The 17,320-nt window shown below is 39.9% G+C and overlaps 1 protein-coding gene across 1 annotated transcript in view; it reads right to left on the reverse strand.

Moving 5' to 3' along the window:
• Nucleotides 1–462: 462 nt before the first annotated feature.
• Nucleotides 463–17,320, reverse strand: part of gpr158a (G protein-coupled receptor 158a) — a gene marked incomplete at both ends in the record, with an annotated part of 101,496 nt that continues 84,638 nt past the window's right edge. Inside the window, 7 exons of the mRNA XM_081352089.1 lie at nucleotides 463–2,403; nucleotides 2,838–2,921; nucleotides 3,072–3,218; nucleotides 3,310–3,415; nucleotides 6,279–6,417; nucleotides 8,037–8,275; nucleotides 13,416–13,525. Of these exons, the coding sequence (XP_081208215.1) occupies nucleotides 463–2,403; nucleotides 2,838–2,921; nucleotides 3,072–3,218; nucleotides 3,310–3,415; nucleotides 6,279–6,417; nucleotides 8,037–8,275; nucleotides 13,416–13,525 (2,766 nt within the window). The remainder of the gene's footprint in view (nucleotides 2,404–2,837; nucleotides 2,922–3,071; nucleotides 3,219–3,309; nucleotides 3,416–6,278; nucleotides 6,418–8,036; nucleotides 8,276–13,415; nucleotides 13,526–17,320) is intronic.

Genomic DNA, 17,320 nt, shown 5'->3' on the forward strand with positions numbered 1-17,320 from the left:
GGAAATGGATCAGGCTTACTCCATGACACTTCATGCATGGTCCACACACTCAGGAACTTGTACAATCTTTTGTGGAAGCCACAGTCAAGGAGGGGCTACAGATGCAGCTGTTATGAGGGTTCAAATGTTAATGAGTATACATGTGGTGAGTATAGGCATCTTGTTTACATTGCACATAAAGAGTTGCATAATTGTAAACTACCGTTTCTATTTAAAGGTTCAACCAATACTTTAGAATCTGGAATGCCTGGTGAGTTGTTGCATTTTTGTATTTTTTTCTTTTTTATTCCAAAAAAACACAAAGGGAAAACAAAAGGTTGAAGAGAAAGGCAGCTTGTGCGACTTGTTGATTTTCTTCTCCAAATCACCAAAAAATCTATTAGAGTTTATATTCTATGGTGTATTTATGAAAGAAAAAGCACATATAATGAGAACTAACTAACGGTTCACTCAGGTAAAGTGTCATGCTTTTTTTGTTGATGCTTGGTCGTCAAATTCCCAAGGACAGACATCTGCCATTTTAACGCCACTAGTAACTCTGCCTTTGGAATTTGAACTTATCTGTTTGCTAGTAGATGGACTGTTGCTCCTGTTGACTTCTTTACTAGTTGCGGCGTCTTCAAAATCCCAAGGGCATACATCTGCTTGCTTGCCTTTTGCTAATGCAACATTTGGGCTTTTTTGTTTTTCCATTGAGACAATTTCCTGACTACTCTCAACATCCCATGGACAAACTTCAGCCAGTGCAGACTGGCTGACAGGTCTTTCTTTCGCCTTGCCAGAGGTGAACCTGTCTTTTGTGTTTGATTTCTTTTTGTCATCATCTGGATCCTTTGTTTTTTCTCTTTCCATCTCTAATTTTCTGACAGGGGAAGTTCCCTTCTTTATAGCAGGGGTCTCCTTTGTTTTAGAAACCTGAGAGGAACAAGGGGTCTTTTCAGAGATTGGACCCGAGACAGTCTCATAGTCCCATGGACACACTTCTGCTTTAGGGGGCGGCTGCAGTGAGCTGCCTGTGGATTTAGTAGGTTCGGGGAGAACACTCTTTACTTTGCCCTCTGTAGGTGTATTACCCTTGCCCTTGCCCTTGACTTCAGTAGGCGAGGAGCTTATTTTGCCTTTGATCTCAGCTGGTGTGGTGCCCTTTTTTGGTCTGCTCTTATCAGGGGAGCAAGCTGAGTCCTTTGGCTTGCTCGACACTTCCTCAAAGTCCCATGGACAGATGTCAGCTTTTAGAACCTTGGGGACCTCTCCGGAAGCCTGGGGTTGGGATATGGCAGGCTTACTAGTGGAGTTAGGTTTTGACACCATTGCCTGACTATGGTCCTCATTTCCTTCCTCCCATGGACATATGTCTGTTCTGTCTGCAACTTTCTGGTTTGGATGCCTGGCCATAGAGGGTGACTGCTCTGTGCCTTTTTGCTTTTGCGACTTTGTCGCTTTGTTGCTACTTCCATGGACTGTGGTGGTCTGTTCAGGGGCAATGGACACATGTTTCTGGACCTTGTTTTCAGAGGGGGTCGGCAAGTCCTCCAGTTCCCAAGGGCACACCTCTGAAAGGTCATACAGATCTTTCCCCTTGGCTGTTTCGGAGCAAATGGAGGGCTGGCTTCCGCTCATTTGTGGCTTCATTATACCGGTTTTGGCAGCTGTCTGCTTGTACTCCACTGATTGGCTGACAATCATCTTTGGATAACCCTCCTTTTCTTCAGCTTCAGCTGAGGTCTTGACATCCTTGTTCTTTTGATTAGCTTTCTTTGTTGAATCTTCCACTGCTTGGGCCTTTCCTGTTAGACCAAGTGTTTTCTCTTTGGCACTGGCAATAACGCTTAGAGATTTCTGCAGCATGGATGTTCTAGGGTGAATAGGTTTCTTATCAGCTGTCAGGTTGTGAGCGCTAGCTGACTTGCACACCAAGGGAACTGACTCTGTTGACTCACTGGCTGCATCAATCTTCTCAGAGGACTTTTTGACCAGCTTTTTGCCCATTAAGGTTTCAAGGAGGGAGCCTTCTGTGGTTGCGACTTCCATCTTGTCAGTCATCGAACTGCTGGAATCCTCACTGTGGTCTCGAACATGGTCATAACTGCTGTGGGACTTTTTAAGGGAGAAAACTTTGCTCTTCAAGGATTCATCTTTGGCAGGCTTAACAGAGTGTGAGGGGTCAAAAGGGTTCTTTCTCAAGACACAGATGCTGTTGCGGGTACCCCCATGTTCACCCAGGTCCTTGTCCTCACGGCTACACTGACGACCCATTGACTCTGGAATCTCAGTTATGCGGCGCATGAGAGAGCGGCCTAGGCCCTTTTTGGAGCTGCGCTTCTTCTGCAGGTGAGGATTGTTGGCCAGCATCTTTTTCCTCTTATATATCTCCAGCTGGGAGTAGAGTTTCTTCAGCTCTTCCTGTAGATTTAAAGACAAAACGGGCCATTAATTCACAACATATGTCTGCATGTAGAAATGTAAAAATAAAATGATTCTAGTTACACTGAAGCAGACGCTCTATTGCACAGAAAACATGCAGAAGTCATTATATGCAACTACAGACAGTGCCTCGAAGACGTTAGACCAAACCAACATGCTGTTTTACACTAATTAAAGACAGGACAGTCTGGGACGGTGTCAAATATGAAAATTTTGTGTTTTATTGTTAGGTCTGAAACAGCCTCTGAAGAACTTCAAAGCATTTAGAACAGCCATGTCAAAGTCAATCAACAAATATTATACCAAGTGCAGAACTTTATCCTATTAGCAAAGTGCCCTTCCTATGAACAAAATGTGGGTCTTCTGTGAGAGACTTCTTCAGCTCTAACAAACAAACAAAAACCTCTGCTCACGTTGGTACGTTTTTCCCAAAGACTGTCGCAAGACCTTACGCCACAGCCATTAATAGAACTTAGCTGGCCCATTTCCTCTGGTGTCTGCAATAAAAAACTGCCATGGCTCAGTATCTTCATCGGTTATAGGACAAGGGGTCAAAAGTTATTTGCAGATTATGAAATTTTAGTTAATTACTAAGGCAGGAGAGAGTCAAGAGGAAAAAGAAGCAGGAAAGAAAACAGGGCACCTACCCGAATATCCTCTGGATCCAGACTGTGCTCACTCCAGGCAGACGTGATGCTGCTATTCAGGTATGAGCCAGACCGCCCCATGTCCAATTCATCTTCATAGGCCTCTGTAGCAATGTCATCTCTTAGATGTGTGCCCGCAAACAAGAACTGTGGAAAAGGCATGGATATTTAAGAGATTCTGTAAAATTTGATTTTAGCCAACAAATGATCAAAAATGAAAGCTGCTTGGTGGGTTTACCTTTGGCACAAGCAGTAACCCCAAAGTGACAGTCACTGTCAAGTGTGTATGAGCAAAGAATAGCATTAGCATCCAATCCGGGTGCAGCTCAGGGGCTAGAGTGAACCTGTGGGTGGATTTACAGAAAAATGTATAATCACCTTGGCAAAAGGCTGAACAAAATAAAACCATTACAATTTCTGTACAATACAATTTTGTGTACTTCCCAAAAAAATTAATTCATTATCATAATTGGATCGTGGCTGAAACTTGATGAGACATTCCTATGTTTCCAGGGTCCTGTGTTACCCAAGTTTTAAATGGCACATAATGAGCACAAGACAAAGGGTCCTATGTTACTAAGGTTAGGGTTAAGGTAACATAAGGAGAGAGTGAATATGCAGAATCAGAATTTATCTTTCTCTCTGCTTTTGTCTGGTACATATGCATCATATTCAAGTGACTCTGGTCACATTCAAAACGCTTATTCAGACAACCAACTTCTTCATTAATTAAACTTATTTCATATGAACGCATACATAATTAAATAAACATACTGATGCAATCGTGATTGAATCATGACATTTCAAAATATGGTATCGCCACAGCCATCGTCGGTGATGAGGGTAAATGTTAAAACTTTGTCCAGCTTTAGGTTTTGAGCTGTTTACACTGTCACATGCAATAAAAGAGGGACAGGGAGAGAAAGAGGGCCTGCCTACCTAACACAACACCGAAGGGGGACTTGCGCTAAGGAGTAGAGCATGCAAATTATTTTGTATGCACACTGCAACTGTCACAATATGATGTCACACTCTTCGAGTATGTTTTAAAAACAATAATTCAACATATAAAAAACAATTTTTAATAGCCCACTAACAGTTTATTACAAAAAATTACTAAATGCTAAAAATTATTAAATCTATATGAACAACAATTTGGGTTGCATTTACAATGCTGTGAAAACGGGGTGTGCTACAGCCCCCCTACTGTAATTCCTGTGCCCATGAGAAATGCTAAAAAGTTAACTCTGACTGCTGATTAGCATGTAGCAAAGCTAACACGTCGGTACTCAATCTCCTATGATTCTCTTAGTTGAAAACTTAGTTGAAATAATATTTCAGCGAGATGCATCTGTTTCGTACCACTGCTGTTTCTACTTTTTTACTGAATAAAAAGAGATTTATTGTCACTATTTCCTTCAGGTTTGTCTGCCATCTTTGGATGAAAACAATTGAAATTTGAAACTGCAATGACCACTATGGCTCAACACGTCAGAGCTTGTAAACTTCTAAGCCACTGCTCCAATATAGAAGGGTTTATATTTAGATTTATGCTGAGTTTTTCTTCAGGTTTATCTGTGCTTGGCCTGCTGGGAGACTGTCTTCACCTGGGACTATGTTTGCTGTGAAGTTTGCAGCTCTGTTGCGTTCAGCTCTTTTAATCTGGTTGGAAATTGATGGTCCCTCTGAGATGACTGATACACTGAATAGAATGGACGTGTCCGTACATATGAAGAAAATAAGAACCTTTAAAAAAATTAAGTTTTCCTCTTACTGTTGTTACATCACCTTCTTAGATTGCTGAGGTGAACTGTGTGTATGCTGAAAACTGTGTGTGTATGCTGAAAACACTGGCTGCCACAATACATTAATTAATGTTTATGATGAAAGGACATGGATGCTGTTACACAAGAATACAGATCCTTAACTAACACTATCCCATGGCTCCGTACTACGATTAATTACTGTAGAAACAGTGGAGAGAGCACCGAGCAATGCAATACTTCTAAAAATCACATGACCTGCCTTTGAAGTCAACCGCCTTTATCTTGTGTAAAAGTTCAAGCTAAGTCCCTGCCTGAATGAGTGCCTCATTACCGCTGAAGTTATTCATTCACTCCACAGCCCGAAATGTAGAGACAGCGTTTAAACAATAATATCAATAGTAAACTGACCTATCAGAATGGATATTCATTTGCACTTTATTTTGATAGTCCACTTTAGACATTCTACTAACTATAAGTATTTTTGCAACTACATGTCAACTAACTCTCATTAGAGTATTAGTAGACGGTCTGCTTAATATCTGTTAACATATTTTTTTTGATGGTCCCTTAACAGACATTCTACTGACTATAAGTAACTTTGCAACTATATTCTATACCGGAACCCTAACAGAACATCAGTTTAACAGAACATCAACTTATATTTGGATCTGTACCTCACACACAGCTATCAAATGACTTGGAATACAGAGCACAAGTCATATGGACTACTTTTATGGTGCTCTTCCATTCTTTTGAGCTCCCATTCAAGTACCGTTCAGGTTCAACCCTGCTTGGCTTCAGTGGGAAATAAGGCAAGAGCTGCTCACAGAGGTTGACTTAAACAATGTGTTGAGATCACAAGCATCCCATGCTAAGGACCATCTTCCAAAACACAACATATGATATGCAGCAGGTTTTTTTATTATTATTTTTTTCAGATGAGAGTCCATATACCAACAGCATCTGGCTTTTAGTCTAATGTATTCAAGTGAAGGCAAGTGCGAGAGATATTGACTTAAAGGGGACCTATTATGCAAAATTTACTTTTATATTGTTTTTGAACATAATTATGTACCCGCACTGTGTGTACACAATCGATACGCATGTAGGGCCCCATTTTAACGATCTTTTTTTTGTTTTTCAGTTGCCTCAGGACGTGAAAATGATAACTGCGTCGGGCTGAATACTAGCAAAAAACACTTGCGTCTGACAGCCATCTTGTCTAAACATCATGTTTTTGCTTTCACTCAAAAATGGGCATTTATAACATGGTACAATAAATTATCTGTGGGGTATTTAGAGCTGAAACTTCGCAGACACATTCTGGGGACACCTGAGACTTATATTACATCTTGTAAAAAGGAGCATAATAGGTCCTCTTTAATAATGATAAGACAGGGATAGGAGGGAAAGGAGGAAGTCCTCGATGGCAGTCACTCACCTTAAAATGTGGAATATGAAAGAGAGGATGAGCTCATTGTGCACTGCGATGGCCATGTAGCGTGGCTCATGAAATGCTGAGGGGACGGTCCTCACAGCAAAACAAAGATACACACCCCACAGAAGGAACAGGAACTCAGCTGTTTGTGAGAGGTAGTAAAGAGTTAAAACCCAAATGACATACCAGTTCCCAGATCAACCAGAGAATGATGTGGATGTCAAAACCTTTCTGTTACAAACCAATATAGCGCAAGATTGAAAATACCAGAATGATAGAGAAAAAGACATTCAATGAATGCAATAAAAGGCATCTAGATTGCTTGTATTCTCTGGACACTGCTTGACAGACAATTACAAATGAAGCTGTGGAAGGTAGTCCAAAGTTTTCAACTTCCCCATCCCCTATTGGCACACCCTATACAATGTCATCCAGTCAGCTGGCCTTACATCAATAAACATGTGTTCCCCCAGTGAAAATCTGTCATCATCAATGTGACGTTTACTGATCCAGGTGTTAGATTGGGCACATTTTAATTTGCCATGCTTGAGAAAAATACATCAGGATAAACATTTGTGTTGAATTCAATTCGTCACAGCCTGGCTGATGCTTCCTGTGAGCTCTGCTATATGTCTGCAATTAGTGCCAAGCCAGACTTGATTAATCACTTCCTTGGGTGGTATTTCAAACATAATGACCTGCAATGGTCTACCACGATGGCTATGTCCGGATTAGCATACTATCATGTTACTCTTACAATTTAGGCAAGATGCACTTCATTTGTCAGGACTCAGTATCTACAAGAACAGATTCTAGTTTTGTCATCACTTACTGAAAACTCAAGCACAAAATACTTATAATCAAGTCATTAGATTATAAGAAGTCATTTTTGTCACATCAAAGACGATCACAGATGTTACAGATTACAAACTGTCAGCAAACAGCTATTTAAAGGTTGAAAGGTTCTTTAAAAAACAACTACACTTCAGCACACTTTTATAAAGAGTATGGAATAGCTAAAGGTTTCAATGCTTTTTGACCCACTTTAGTACGACTTACTGTAAGTACATCTTTAAATATTTTCACAATTACTTGTAGTGTCTTTGAAAAATAGTTAGTGTTCTGCCGAATGTTCACATTTATGGTAAACAAAATGATGTTGTAACATAGTACATTTAAATGTATATTAAATGTAATATTGAATAACAAAATATAGTTAAAAATAATTGACATGTTTTTTAATTAGTCAAGTAAGTATCCTTCTATAAAGCATGACAAAAGTACACTTAAGTGCCCTTTTATTTGATATTTTATTAAATACTTTGAATATTTGAAGTACACTATAAGTGCACATTTCTATACAATTAAGCATTTTTCTTTTTTCACAGGGGGTTGATTAGACAGTTTGCGTTATCCTCACACAAAGTGGCTGCAGAAAACTTGGAATATATCACATTAGCTGTTCATTAGGTGTAAATTCACTTTCATTATATGGAAATGTGCAGTGTGAACATTCTACTAAACATCTGCTAAAGTCATTCGGGTTTAGAACAGTATGAGTTTGAGTGATGCTGTAAGTTTAATTTTTCTGTAAACTGTGCCTTGAAGAGATTCTCTCTACTTTCTTTCTTTAAATAAGTATCCATTTTTGGGAACATTTCATCCAGACTCTTTGATTCTGTTTGATAATATATTCAAGCTGGTGCTCATTAAAATGCCAAATAGTCATAAAGGAAGCTCTTAGGTAACAGATTCACTCACCCACAGCAATCATGTAGTCCCAGCGGTCCAGCAGACACATGCTGAACTGCAGCCCATCAGTGGTGAAGCCCACACTGATGAGAGCGTGATGTCTGTTTGGATTCTGACAAACAGCGGAGGTCCAGGCTATTGCGAACCATAACACAATCAGCAGGATTATACACAGTAGACGTAACACTCTCCAGCTGGTCATGTAGGGGATCCGTTGGGCTGTACGTGACAGGAACACCTTGAGAACCCTGGAAAACAATGAAAACAACCATTGTATCCAGGGCCTAAAATGAACAGACTAAATGAACTATATAACAGTATATGAAATGGTGTCAATCGCCAGTTGGCTGGTAATATTTTTTGAAATGTAAACAAACGTGAACGCCGCTACGTCTCAGACACACTTTTTCACGTCTTGTTGCACTTAAACGGACAAATTCACAAAAAGTTTCAAAAATGCCCATGTTAGCGAGTATCCTAGTAAACATAGTCGGTTATGTCTTGAGTGAACATTAACAGTAGAGAAAGATGTGTACTGGTATCAGTGTATTGGATCTGTGAATTAGGTCTTAAAGTGACAGCAGCCTAATATTTCTGCTATACTGTCTGTGTTTTACTGGGTATAACTTTTGTTATATCTTCTTTTGATTAATCTACTTGAAAACTACAGTTCCTTGTCTTTAATATACTGTATATATATGTGGCGAGCACGACGAGGTCGAGGGCCGTGGGAGGACGGCGCGAGGCCGGTGGCGCGATTGATAATGAGCGACACCTGCGCGACGCACCGGTCTCGCATCTCTCACGGAGGAGCGGAAGCATAAAGGAGGAGCGACGACAGTGAAGAGAGAGAGAGGAACAGGCCTGTGTTTTATTTGATGTTCTGTGTTGCCAGCAGTCGTCCGTGAGGGGCTGCTGGCTTTTACTTTCATTTTGTATTTGTTTGTTTTATTATTAAATATTGTTAAATGTCCGCCGGTTCCCGCCTCCTTCTTCCCATAACATCTAAACCCCGTTACATTGGTGCCGAAACCCGGGAGGAAGGAGGGACGCACTGTCAGAGAGCCCTCGCTGCTGGGAGAGATCGCGGTGCTGAGGAGGTCGGGCAGCACGAGGGAGCCGTGGCCGCCGATTGCTGCCCGAGGCGATGGTGCTGGAGCGATAGAAGATCAGGAGGGACGGACGCTTCGCTGCCGTACTCCTGGGCCGAGGAGGGGTGGCTGCCGTCCGCGAGGGAGCGGAGGAGTCGCTCCCGTTCGCCGTGGGCCGGAGCCTGTTGCCGTCGGCCATGATGGGGGCGGAGCAGGGGACGGGAGGCTCGCTGCCGGCTGCCCTCGGAAGGAGGAGTCATCGCCGTCCGCCAGGAGGCGGACGAGTGTCGAGCCGTCCCCCAACGGATGTCCAGTACCATCGCATTGCACCGCGAGTGACTCTCAGCTGGTTGAGGACCGAGCGGCAGTGTGTCCGGGAACCGGATCAAGAATTTTTTTTTTTTTTCCTCTCTCCCCTCTCTCGTCTCTGTCGCTCCTCGTGCTTCCGTCTCCTTTTCCCTCACCTCGTCTATCCATACCTCCAGCCCAGGTACCGCAGCCGCCGTGATCGGTCCCCCCGGGGAGGGGGGGGGGGAGTAGGCGCAGCCTCTGTGGTACCCCCCGGCCTGCGAGGGGCGATGGGGGTATGTGGCGAGCACGACGAGGTCGAGGGCCGTGGGAGGACGGCGCGAGGCCGGTGGCGCGATTGATAATGAGCGACACCTGCGCGACGCACCGGTCTCGCATCTCTCACGGAGGAGCGGAAGCATAAAGGAGGAGCGACGACAGTGAAGAGAGAGAGAGGAACAGGCCTGTGTTTTATTTGATGTTCTGTGTTGCCAGCAGTCGTCCGTGAGGGGCTGCTGGCTTTTACTTTCATTTTGTATTTGTTTGTTTTATTATTAAATATTGTTAAATGTCCGCCGGTTCCCGCCTCCTTCTTCCCATAACATCTAAACCCCGTTACAATATATTTTTTAAAATGTATATTAGTTAGGCTAGTAGTTTGAGCTGTGGTATCAACATTGGAATAGAGAATTGTGAATTTTCACTGTTATCTACATTTTTGGTGTCATATTTGGCCATGAAACGGCCATTTGGTTTCATGGCCGGTAAAAAAAATATTTATGACTTGTAAATTTTCTCAAGTCACCGGCCATTGGCAGGTGTGGCAAAAAAAGTTAGTTTTACGCCCTGATTGTGTCATTATCACCTCAATATTGGAACTGATGTGGACTTAAAATAGCACCTTGTGGAAGTGTACAATTGTTGACATTTATTAAAGTCTGCATTTGTAAAGCATTTTACTTCCATAATGTGGTGTAATTTCGAGTGAACATGATATTTAACGGGATTGATTGAATAGGAAATGTGGCCGTTCGAGAGGCATGGAAAGTTATTATTTAAAAAAAGTTTGTTAAAGTGTTAAAATAACTGATAAGGTCATGAATGTGTATTACAAAAGCAAATGTAAATTTGTATTTTATTAGGCATAATACTATTCATTCATTCATTCATTCATGTTACTTCACTGTGCATGAACTAATGTTAACAAATAAACATTTGACGTATTAGTAAATGTTGAAAGAAACATAAACTAAGATTAATAAATGCTATATAAGTATTGTTCATTCTTAGTTCATGTCTACTAAAGTAGTTAACTAATGTATAATGAACCTTATTGTAAAGTGTTACCATTCTTTCTTTCAAAGTCAAATCAATCAAACGTATAAATTTATGTCACCCTGATAAAGTGTTGTCTACGCCCCACAATGTCTAGTAAAAAAAAAAAAAAAAAAAAAAATCTGTCCAGATGCAAAGAGAAGCCATTCCTTTCTGATGCCTTAAATACAAATACCATTAGGTCATTTCCAGCGCATAACATACTGTCATGCCCACATTATCTTCTGTAAATGTTCCTAAAGATCCTCCACATATCCTCCTTCATCCCATTCTTCCGGAGGCCAGACCCTCAGACTGTCCACAGTTCATTTTCTACTTTTGTTGTCCAAACCATTCAGTAAAATGTAACACACTGTGGTCATATTGTCCTAAGTACCTCCTGTTATGGTTTCCCCAACAAAACATTTAGCTGTGTAGCTAGCTTAACGATGTAGTCAATCTTTTTTTAAAACGTACTTTACCCCTGATGAACTAGCCGTGGAACATGCAGCCCTGACACTTTATAGGACGTTTACTTTAATGGAAAATTAGGGATAATACAAACATTAACTGTGCTTAAAAGGGTATCACAATTAAATCAGGAGAGGCTATTGCTGCAAGGTCATACAGGAAATGAAGTCCATATAAGACTAAGAAAAAGTGCATTAAAGGGTCGCTCTAGATAAGCTGCCCTTCTTTATAGCATCTTAAGTCTTTATGGAATAATAGTCTGTAATGAATCTGAACTTTTTATGAAATATAATAGTGATGACAAAGCTAAAGTATAATGTTTATTTAATGACTAAAATCAACAGAACAAGCAATACATGCTTCTAGATATCTCATGTACCCTTGTGAAAAAGTACACTTTAGCACACTTTTAAAAAGAGTACTTATCACAGAAATAATAAACTTTAAAGTGTCCAATCATGCTTTTTCGAATAATACCTTTCATGTAGTGTGTAATACAGCTGTTTGTGAATGTTAAAGGTCTGCAAAGTTTTAAAGATCAAAATGCACTACAAATAAAGTTATTGTTTCCAAAAAGAAAGAGTCGCCTTTAGCAAATTCAGTCTCACTTTCTGTTACAAACCTACATAACAATGTAAAACATTTGCATAATGTCAGCCTATGGTCTTCCTTGGCTGCCCGTGGACAACGTCTACTTTGCCCCGCCCTCAAACCCTGAAGTTGTAGCTGAAGCCTGGAAGAATTTAGTGTTGTCGACATGGTGAGAAGATGCTATTTTCTGAGCTGCGAATCCACTTTGCATGCACTTTCAAAGGGTGAGGACTCGAATTGATATGGTAAAACCGACACCATCGTTACATTTAATATCACTGTGTGTACATGTGCTGAGGAGCTGGCAAATCAGATAGGGTAATAGGCATTTGGTTTCCAATTCACGCTCTAAGCGGTAGACCAATCACAACAGACTGGGCCGTCTGACCAATCAGAGCAGAGCAGGCTCACGGAAAGGAGGAGTTTAGAGAGACTGATTCTTCAAACTAACCATTTTCAGACTCTGATGTGAAATGTATATTAGGAGAAAATTAAAGTGTTTTTTTGACCATTGATAAATGTAAACCTATTGTAGGAGACATTTAAAACAAAATTAGAAACCTTTAAAATAGCATGATAGGGACACTTTAAAAGAATATACTTTATTACAATCTGAAAGTAATGTTTTCAGACACTTAAATGCATGTTAATTACAATTAAATGAAAATGTACTATAGTTAAAATTATATTAAGTGCAGTTAGCTGATTTTTAAAGTGTTTTTGACCCACTTAAATAGGACTTTATGTACTATATCACATTTACAATTATAATCAAGAACTTTGTGCTTTATCTGCACAGTATAGTTTTTCTAAATTATACTTTTAAGAATTGAAGTACATTAGAAATGCACATTCAGTACAATTGAGGACATTTCTTTTTCACAAGTTCAGGAGGGTCAGAATATGTAAATTGTATAATATTGTGAATTGCAACTGCTCTATTTAGAAAACTGTCGGGAGTCTAGTTAAAATATATATTTTAGGAAAAAAAATATATTATTTTAACAATATTGACAAAATATATAATTATTCCAAACAGAAATTAATTTAGAATAAACATTTTTTTTATATGCCCACAACAGTGTGTCAAAAATGTTAAGTTGCTATCAATATTTTTTATTTTGGTTTAGCACTAATTGGATCCCATGAGGAACAGATGAATTCTAGCTAACTGTTCAGTCTCTTTCGACCAGCCTTTGACTCTTTCGCCCACTATCCAATCTGCTACCTAAAACCTATCCAGCCTTATTGTTTTTTCAGCGTTGATTCTGAAATGGCAAAGATCTCAGCAGGTTCCACCTCATCTGCCATATTAGGAAAGTACAAGTTGTGACATTTAATAACATTGTGGTCCGTGAGTCATCCAGAATGTGTGTGTGCACTATTGTGTGCATAGGTGTGTGTGTGTGAGTGTGTGAGTGTGTGTTTTTGTCTGGAGCAGCATATCTATTTCTCAGAGGCATCAATCTCAAAACTCTCAGAGATTACAATGTGTCATTCGCCGCTCACAGACTGTAAGTCGTTCTCAATATCTCATTCTAGCCATTCCTAGGATTAAGATTGGTATCAATCAAGATAATTATCACTAAGACTGTGACCAAAATAATAACAGCACTGCAAGTTCTTCGGGTACCTGAAGAGTTTGAGGGTGACCGTTCCATAGACCGTGGCAAACCCGAGCAGACGAACCCATCGCAGCAGGATACAGCGGAAAACACTCGGCTGGAAGTACAGAATCACCACCTGGAAAACAACAAGCAAGCGCTCAAATGGAATATGCATTTATTTTAATAACTAGGTGTCTATTTATTCAGACGAGAAGGAAATGTTTGCTACAAGATCCCTGCTGTTTTGTTCTTGACTGATGGTTAAAGGATAAAAAAGTAAATTAAAGTTCAATATCTGAAGGTAAAATGTGTAACTTCAGAATTGCTAGAAGCACAAAATGGAACTGAAAAAAGAAAACATACATTTCGGTCACATTTTAGGGTCCAATTCTAACTATTAACTACGACTTTTCCCTCAATAAACTCCTAATTACTGCTTATTAATGGTTAGTAAGTTGTTAAGTTTAGGTATTGGGTAGGAATAAGGGATGTGTCGTCAATGTTGGTGCTAAGTAGTTGTTATGCTAATTCTCCACTGTGTTCTCTTTGATTATTAAAAGAGGTTTCATTTTGACCACTCCTTCGTCGTGCGCTTCCTTGATACAGCCACAATCATGACAATTAGTTTATACATTTATATTAAATACAATTACTGTCAGGTTTGTGGGTGAGGAATGAAGCGAGGACTCAATTGCAGGAAGATGGGTCTTTATTCATCAAAAAATAAAACAAAACAGACAACAAAAACTACCCCGAGGGGGAAAACAAGACAGACTTGACTAACTAGACTTGACTTGACTTGGCTTAACTTGACTTGACTTGAAGCACACCGCAGGGAAACACAGTGTACATACGATGACGAACCAGCACAGGACTGCAAACACAGGGAGAATAAATAGGGAGCAAACAAGGCAGGTAACGAGGGAGGACAGGTGACAAACACGCGGAGCATGGATGTCTGAATCCCGACACAGAACCGAAAACCAAACTAGACTGACGTGCCGGGATCCAAACACCATGCCCCGCACACGTAACGAGGCACGTAGTCTCGAGCACGCTCGTAACCGTGCACTCAGACAAAGACGAGAGAATTGAATTAGACAGAACCCTGACAATTACCTGATCTTAAACGTGCTTTATTTCACCCACTAACTGACTTTACCTGTGCACTTTAGTAAAAAATATTATAAAAACATAATGATTTAAAATATAGGCTACTTTAAAGTAAAACTTTTCATTTCAAATTAAAAGTCAAATGCAAATTATTGCAAAGCGCGCTTTTTGTCATAAATGTGTACTCTAACTCTTTGCAAGTACAGTTTTTTAAAAATATACTTTTAAGATTCGAAGTATACAAGTGCACACTCAACACAATTAAGTGCACTTTAACGGCTTACATTTTTTGCGCCTACAACCCCATCAACCCCATCCTCAAAATTACATGATTTTTTTTTTTTTTTTTTGTGCACTTACTGTCTACCAGACATTATGATAAAAGAATACCGTAACTGAATAATCACAATCACGCATTACAAAGACCGGTTTAATGTGTTGGGATAGAATAAAGTATTTTAACTATCCAATCAAATTAATTACATGTGCTGATTAAATAATTGCTATTATCAACATATTTCACTATTTGCTGAAAAAATAGCCCAAAATTAAGATAATAAAAATACATCATTGTGGCAGACGAAACACTGTTGTGACTGTTGTGTCACATCTCACATCATGAGTGCCACATTTTTAAAGGGGTCATATAAAGGTACATGCACTTTTACAAGTTGATTGTACTGAAATGTGTGTTGGAAGTGCCTGTACACAACCATCATAAAATGATAAAAATCCATCCAGTGTTTTTTTTTTAAATCTCCTTATGTTTTCCCCTGTCTCAAATCAAGCCGTTCGATTTTGTGACGTCACAAAATCGACGCCCCCCCCACGATTGTTGATTGACAGAAGCGTTTCAACACAGACCCACCCTCGCTCGTGAGCGAGCTGTCTGTCATCATAGTCCGCACGTCATTGTTGATACCCTCACTGGAGCGCTGTCTATGAGCAGAATGGCTTCTGCGATTGTGGTGTTCTGTTCTTGGCGTGATCATAGGTACTAAACCTATGCGCGTGAACTCGGCAATCGACTACTTTGGACTTCACCCGAAAACAGGATGTAAACAAAGGTATTTGCGCTGGCTTAAATAACATCATTTTTATACATTTCTTTCACATCTACTGCAGTCAGATCCACTCGTGTTCACTCAGAAGGAATCACTCACATTAGCTGTGCACTTGTAATGACACATCAAGGACGTTAAGTGGCTAAAAGCAGGTTTAGTACTTGCCCTATTGGTCAACAGGGTGCAAATTTTAAAAATAGAATAACTCGGTGTAGGCAACACCGATTTTTGTCGTTGTTCTCTGTATTGACAGCACTCCAAATGTACAAAAAAATTAGCTCAATGTTAAAATTGACCGGAGTTCTCCTTTAAAACGGTGTATGCACAGAACAGAGGGGCGGGGTGAGCAAAGCTCATTATCATTTAAAGACACATGCACTCAAACGGCGTGCTGAAAACAGAGCTGTTTTTGACCAGGTAAAATGAGTGTTTTCTTACAATACTAATGAGAATTTTTAATTAAAGTATATTACAAACTTTTCATTTAGACCCTAAAGAATCATATTAGCTTATATAAAAATGGCATTATATGACCCCTTTAAGATGCTGTAAAACTGTCTTGAGACCACTGCATTGTGTTCAATTCTGTTATGCTTTGTCAATTTTTATAGCGGTATTTTTTCAATTAAATTATTTTATTAATTTCTTTTTTTTAACTGATTACACTACAATTACATGTGGAATATACACGCCTGTCACACACCTCAACGGCACTACATTTCCCAGCATTCCTAATGATTCCCACACTCAATCAGCCATCACCTTATCACCCGCACGTCATCATCACTGTGTATTTAAGTTCCTCCTTGTGTTCACTTCTTTGTTCGGTATTGTTTGTGTTTAACACACTGTCTCGCATTGTTGGCTCTATTGTTAGTACTTGTTTAATAAACCTTCAATAAATCTTCGTCTTCTGTTGATATCAGCGTTACAACGTCCTAATTTTAACACTGAAAAATACACACAACAAATTTACTGTTTAATTTGTGCAAGGAACCAATGGATTACTAACATCCTGTCAACAGCTTGATTTTTTGTTGTTTTTTTTCTGGGGACACATGAAAGTGCATAAATCAGAAATTCGCTTTTCATTTCTCAGCTCATCACTTACAGCAAGCCTTCAACCTATAAAAAAATACAAATAATCTCTTTGATGTGACTGTGATGTGCGCTTCCATTGATCTATACATCCATCATACTTATCTGCCACCGTTCTCCAAACAAACCCGTCAGATGCCAAGGAATCTAACAGAGAATTCCAGCACATCACAGCACTTCCGATGCATCCACAGAGAGAAAGAGAGAGAGACACTAAAGGTGAACTGTAATTGAAGCAGAATCTCACAGCTGTGCCGCCAGAAACCCCCCTCTGTCCCCCGCACGCTGGCCTCCGCTCAATCTCTCTATGTGCAAACAGCGATGCGACGACACTCTGTGTAATCTATTAACAACAGTCTGCTCACTTCTCAGGAAGCTCTATTATTAAATTGATTATGGAAAAATGATTCAGAGCAGATGAATTGCTCCAGCACAGACTCTTCTGTCATAATTAAGTTGAGAAAAACTGATGACAGAGTCTAAGATACATCCGTATGGGGCTCATGCAGACCCCCACAGCTCCCTCACACATGAGATGACACTAATCTTAAAGGATGGCATGAGCGAATAGTGAAGTTACACATCATCATATATTTATTTCTGCTATTTAAATTCAACATGAGAAGCAGTTCGGCATTTGCAACTCCTTTAATGTT

This window comes from Scardinius erythrophthalmus, assembly GCF_964197995.2.
Source record: "Scardinius erythrophthalmus genome assembly, chromosome: 22".
Classification (NCBI taxonomy): Eukaryota; Metazoa; Chordata; class Actinopteri; order Cypriniformes; family Leuciscidae; genus Scardinius; species Scardinius erythrophthalmus.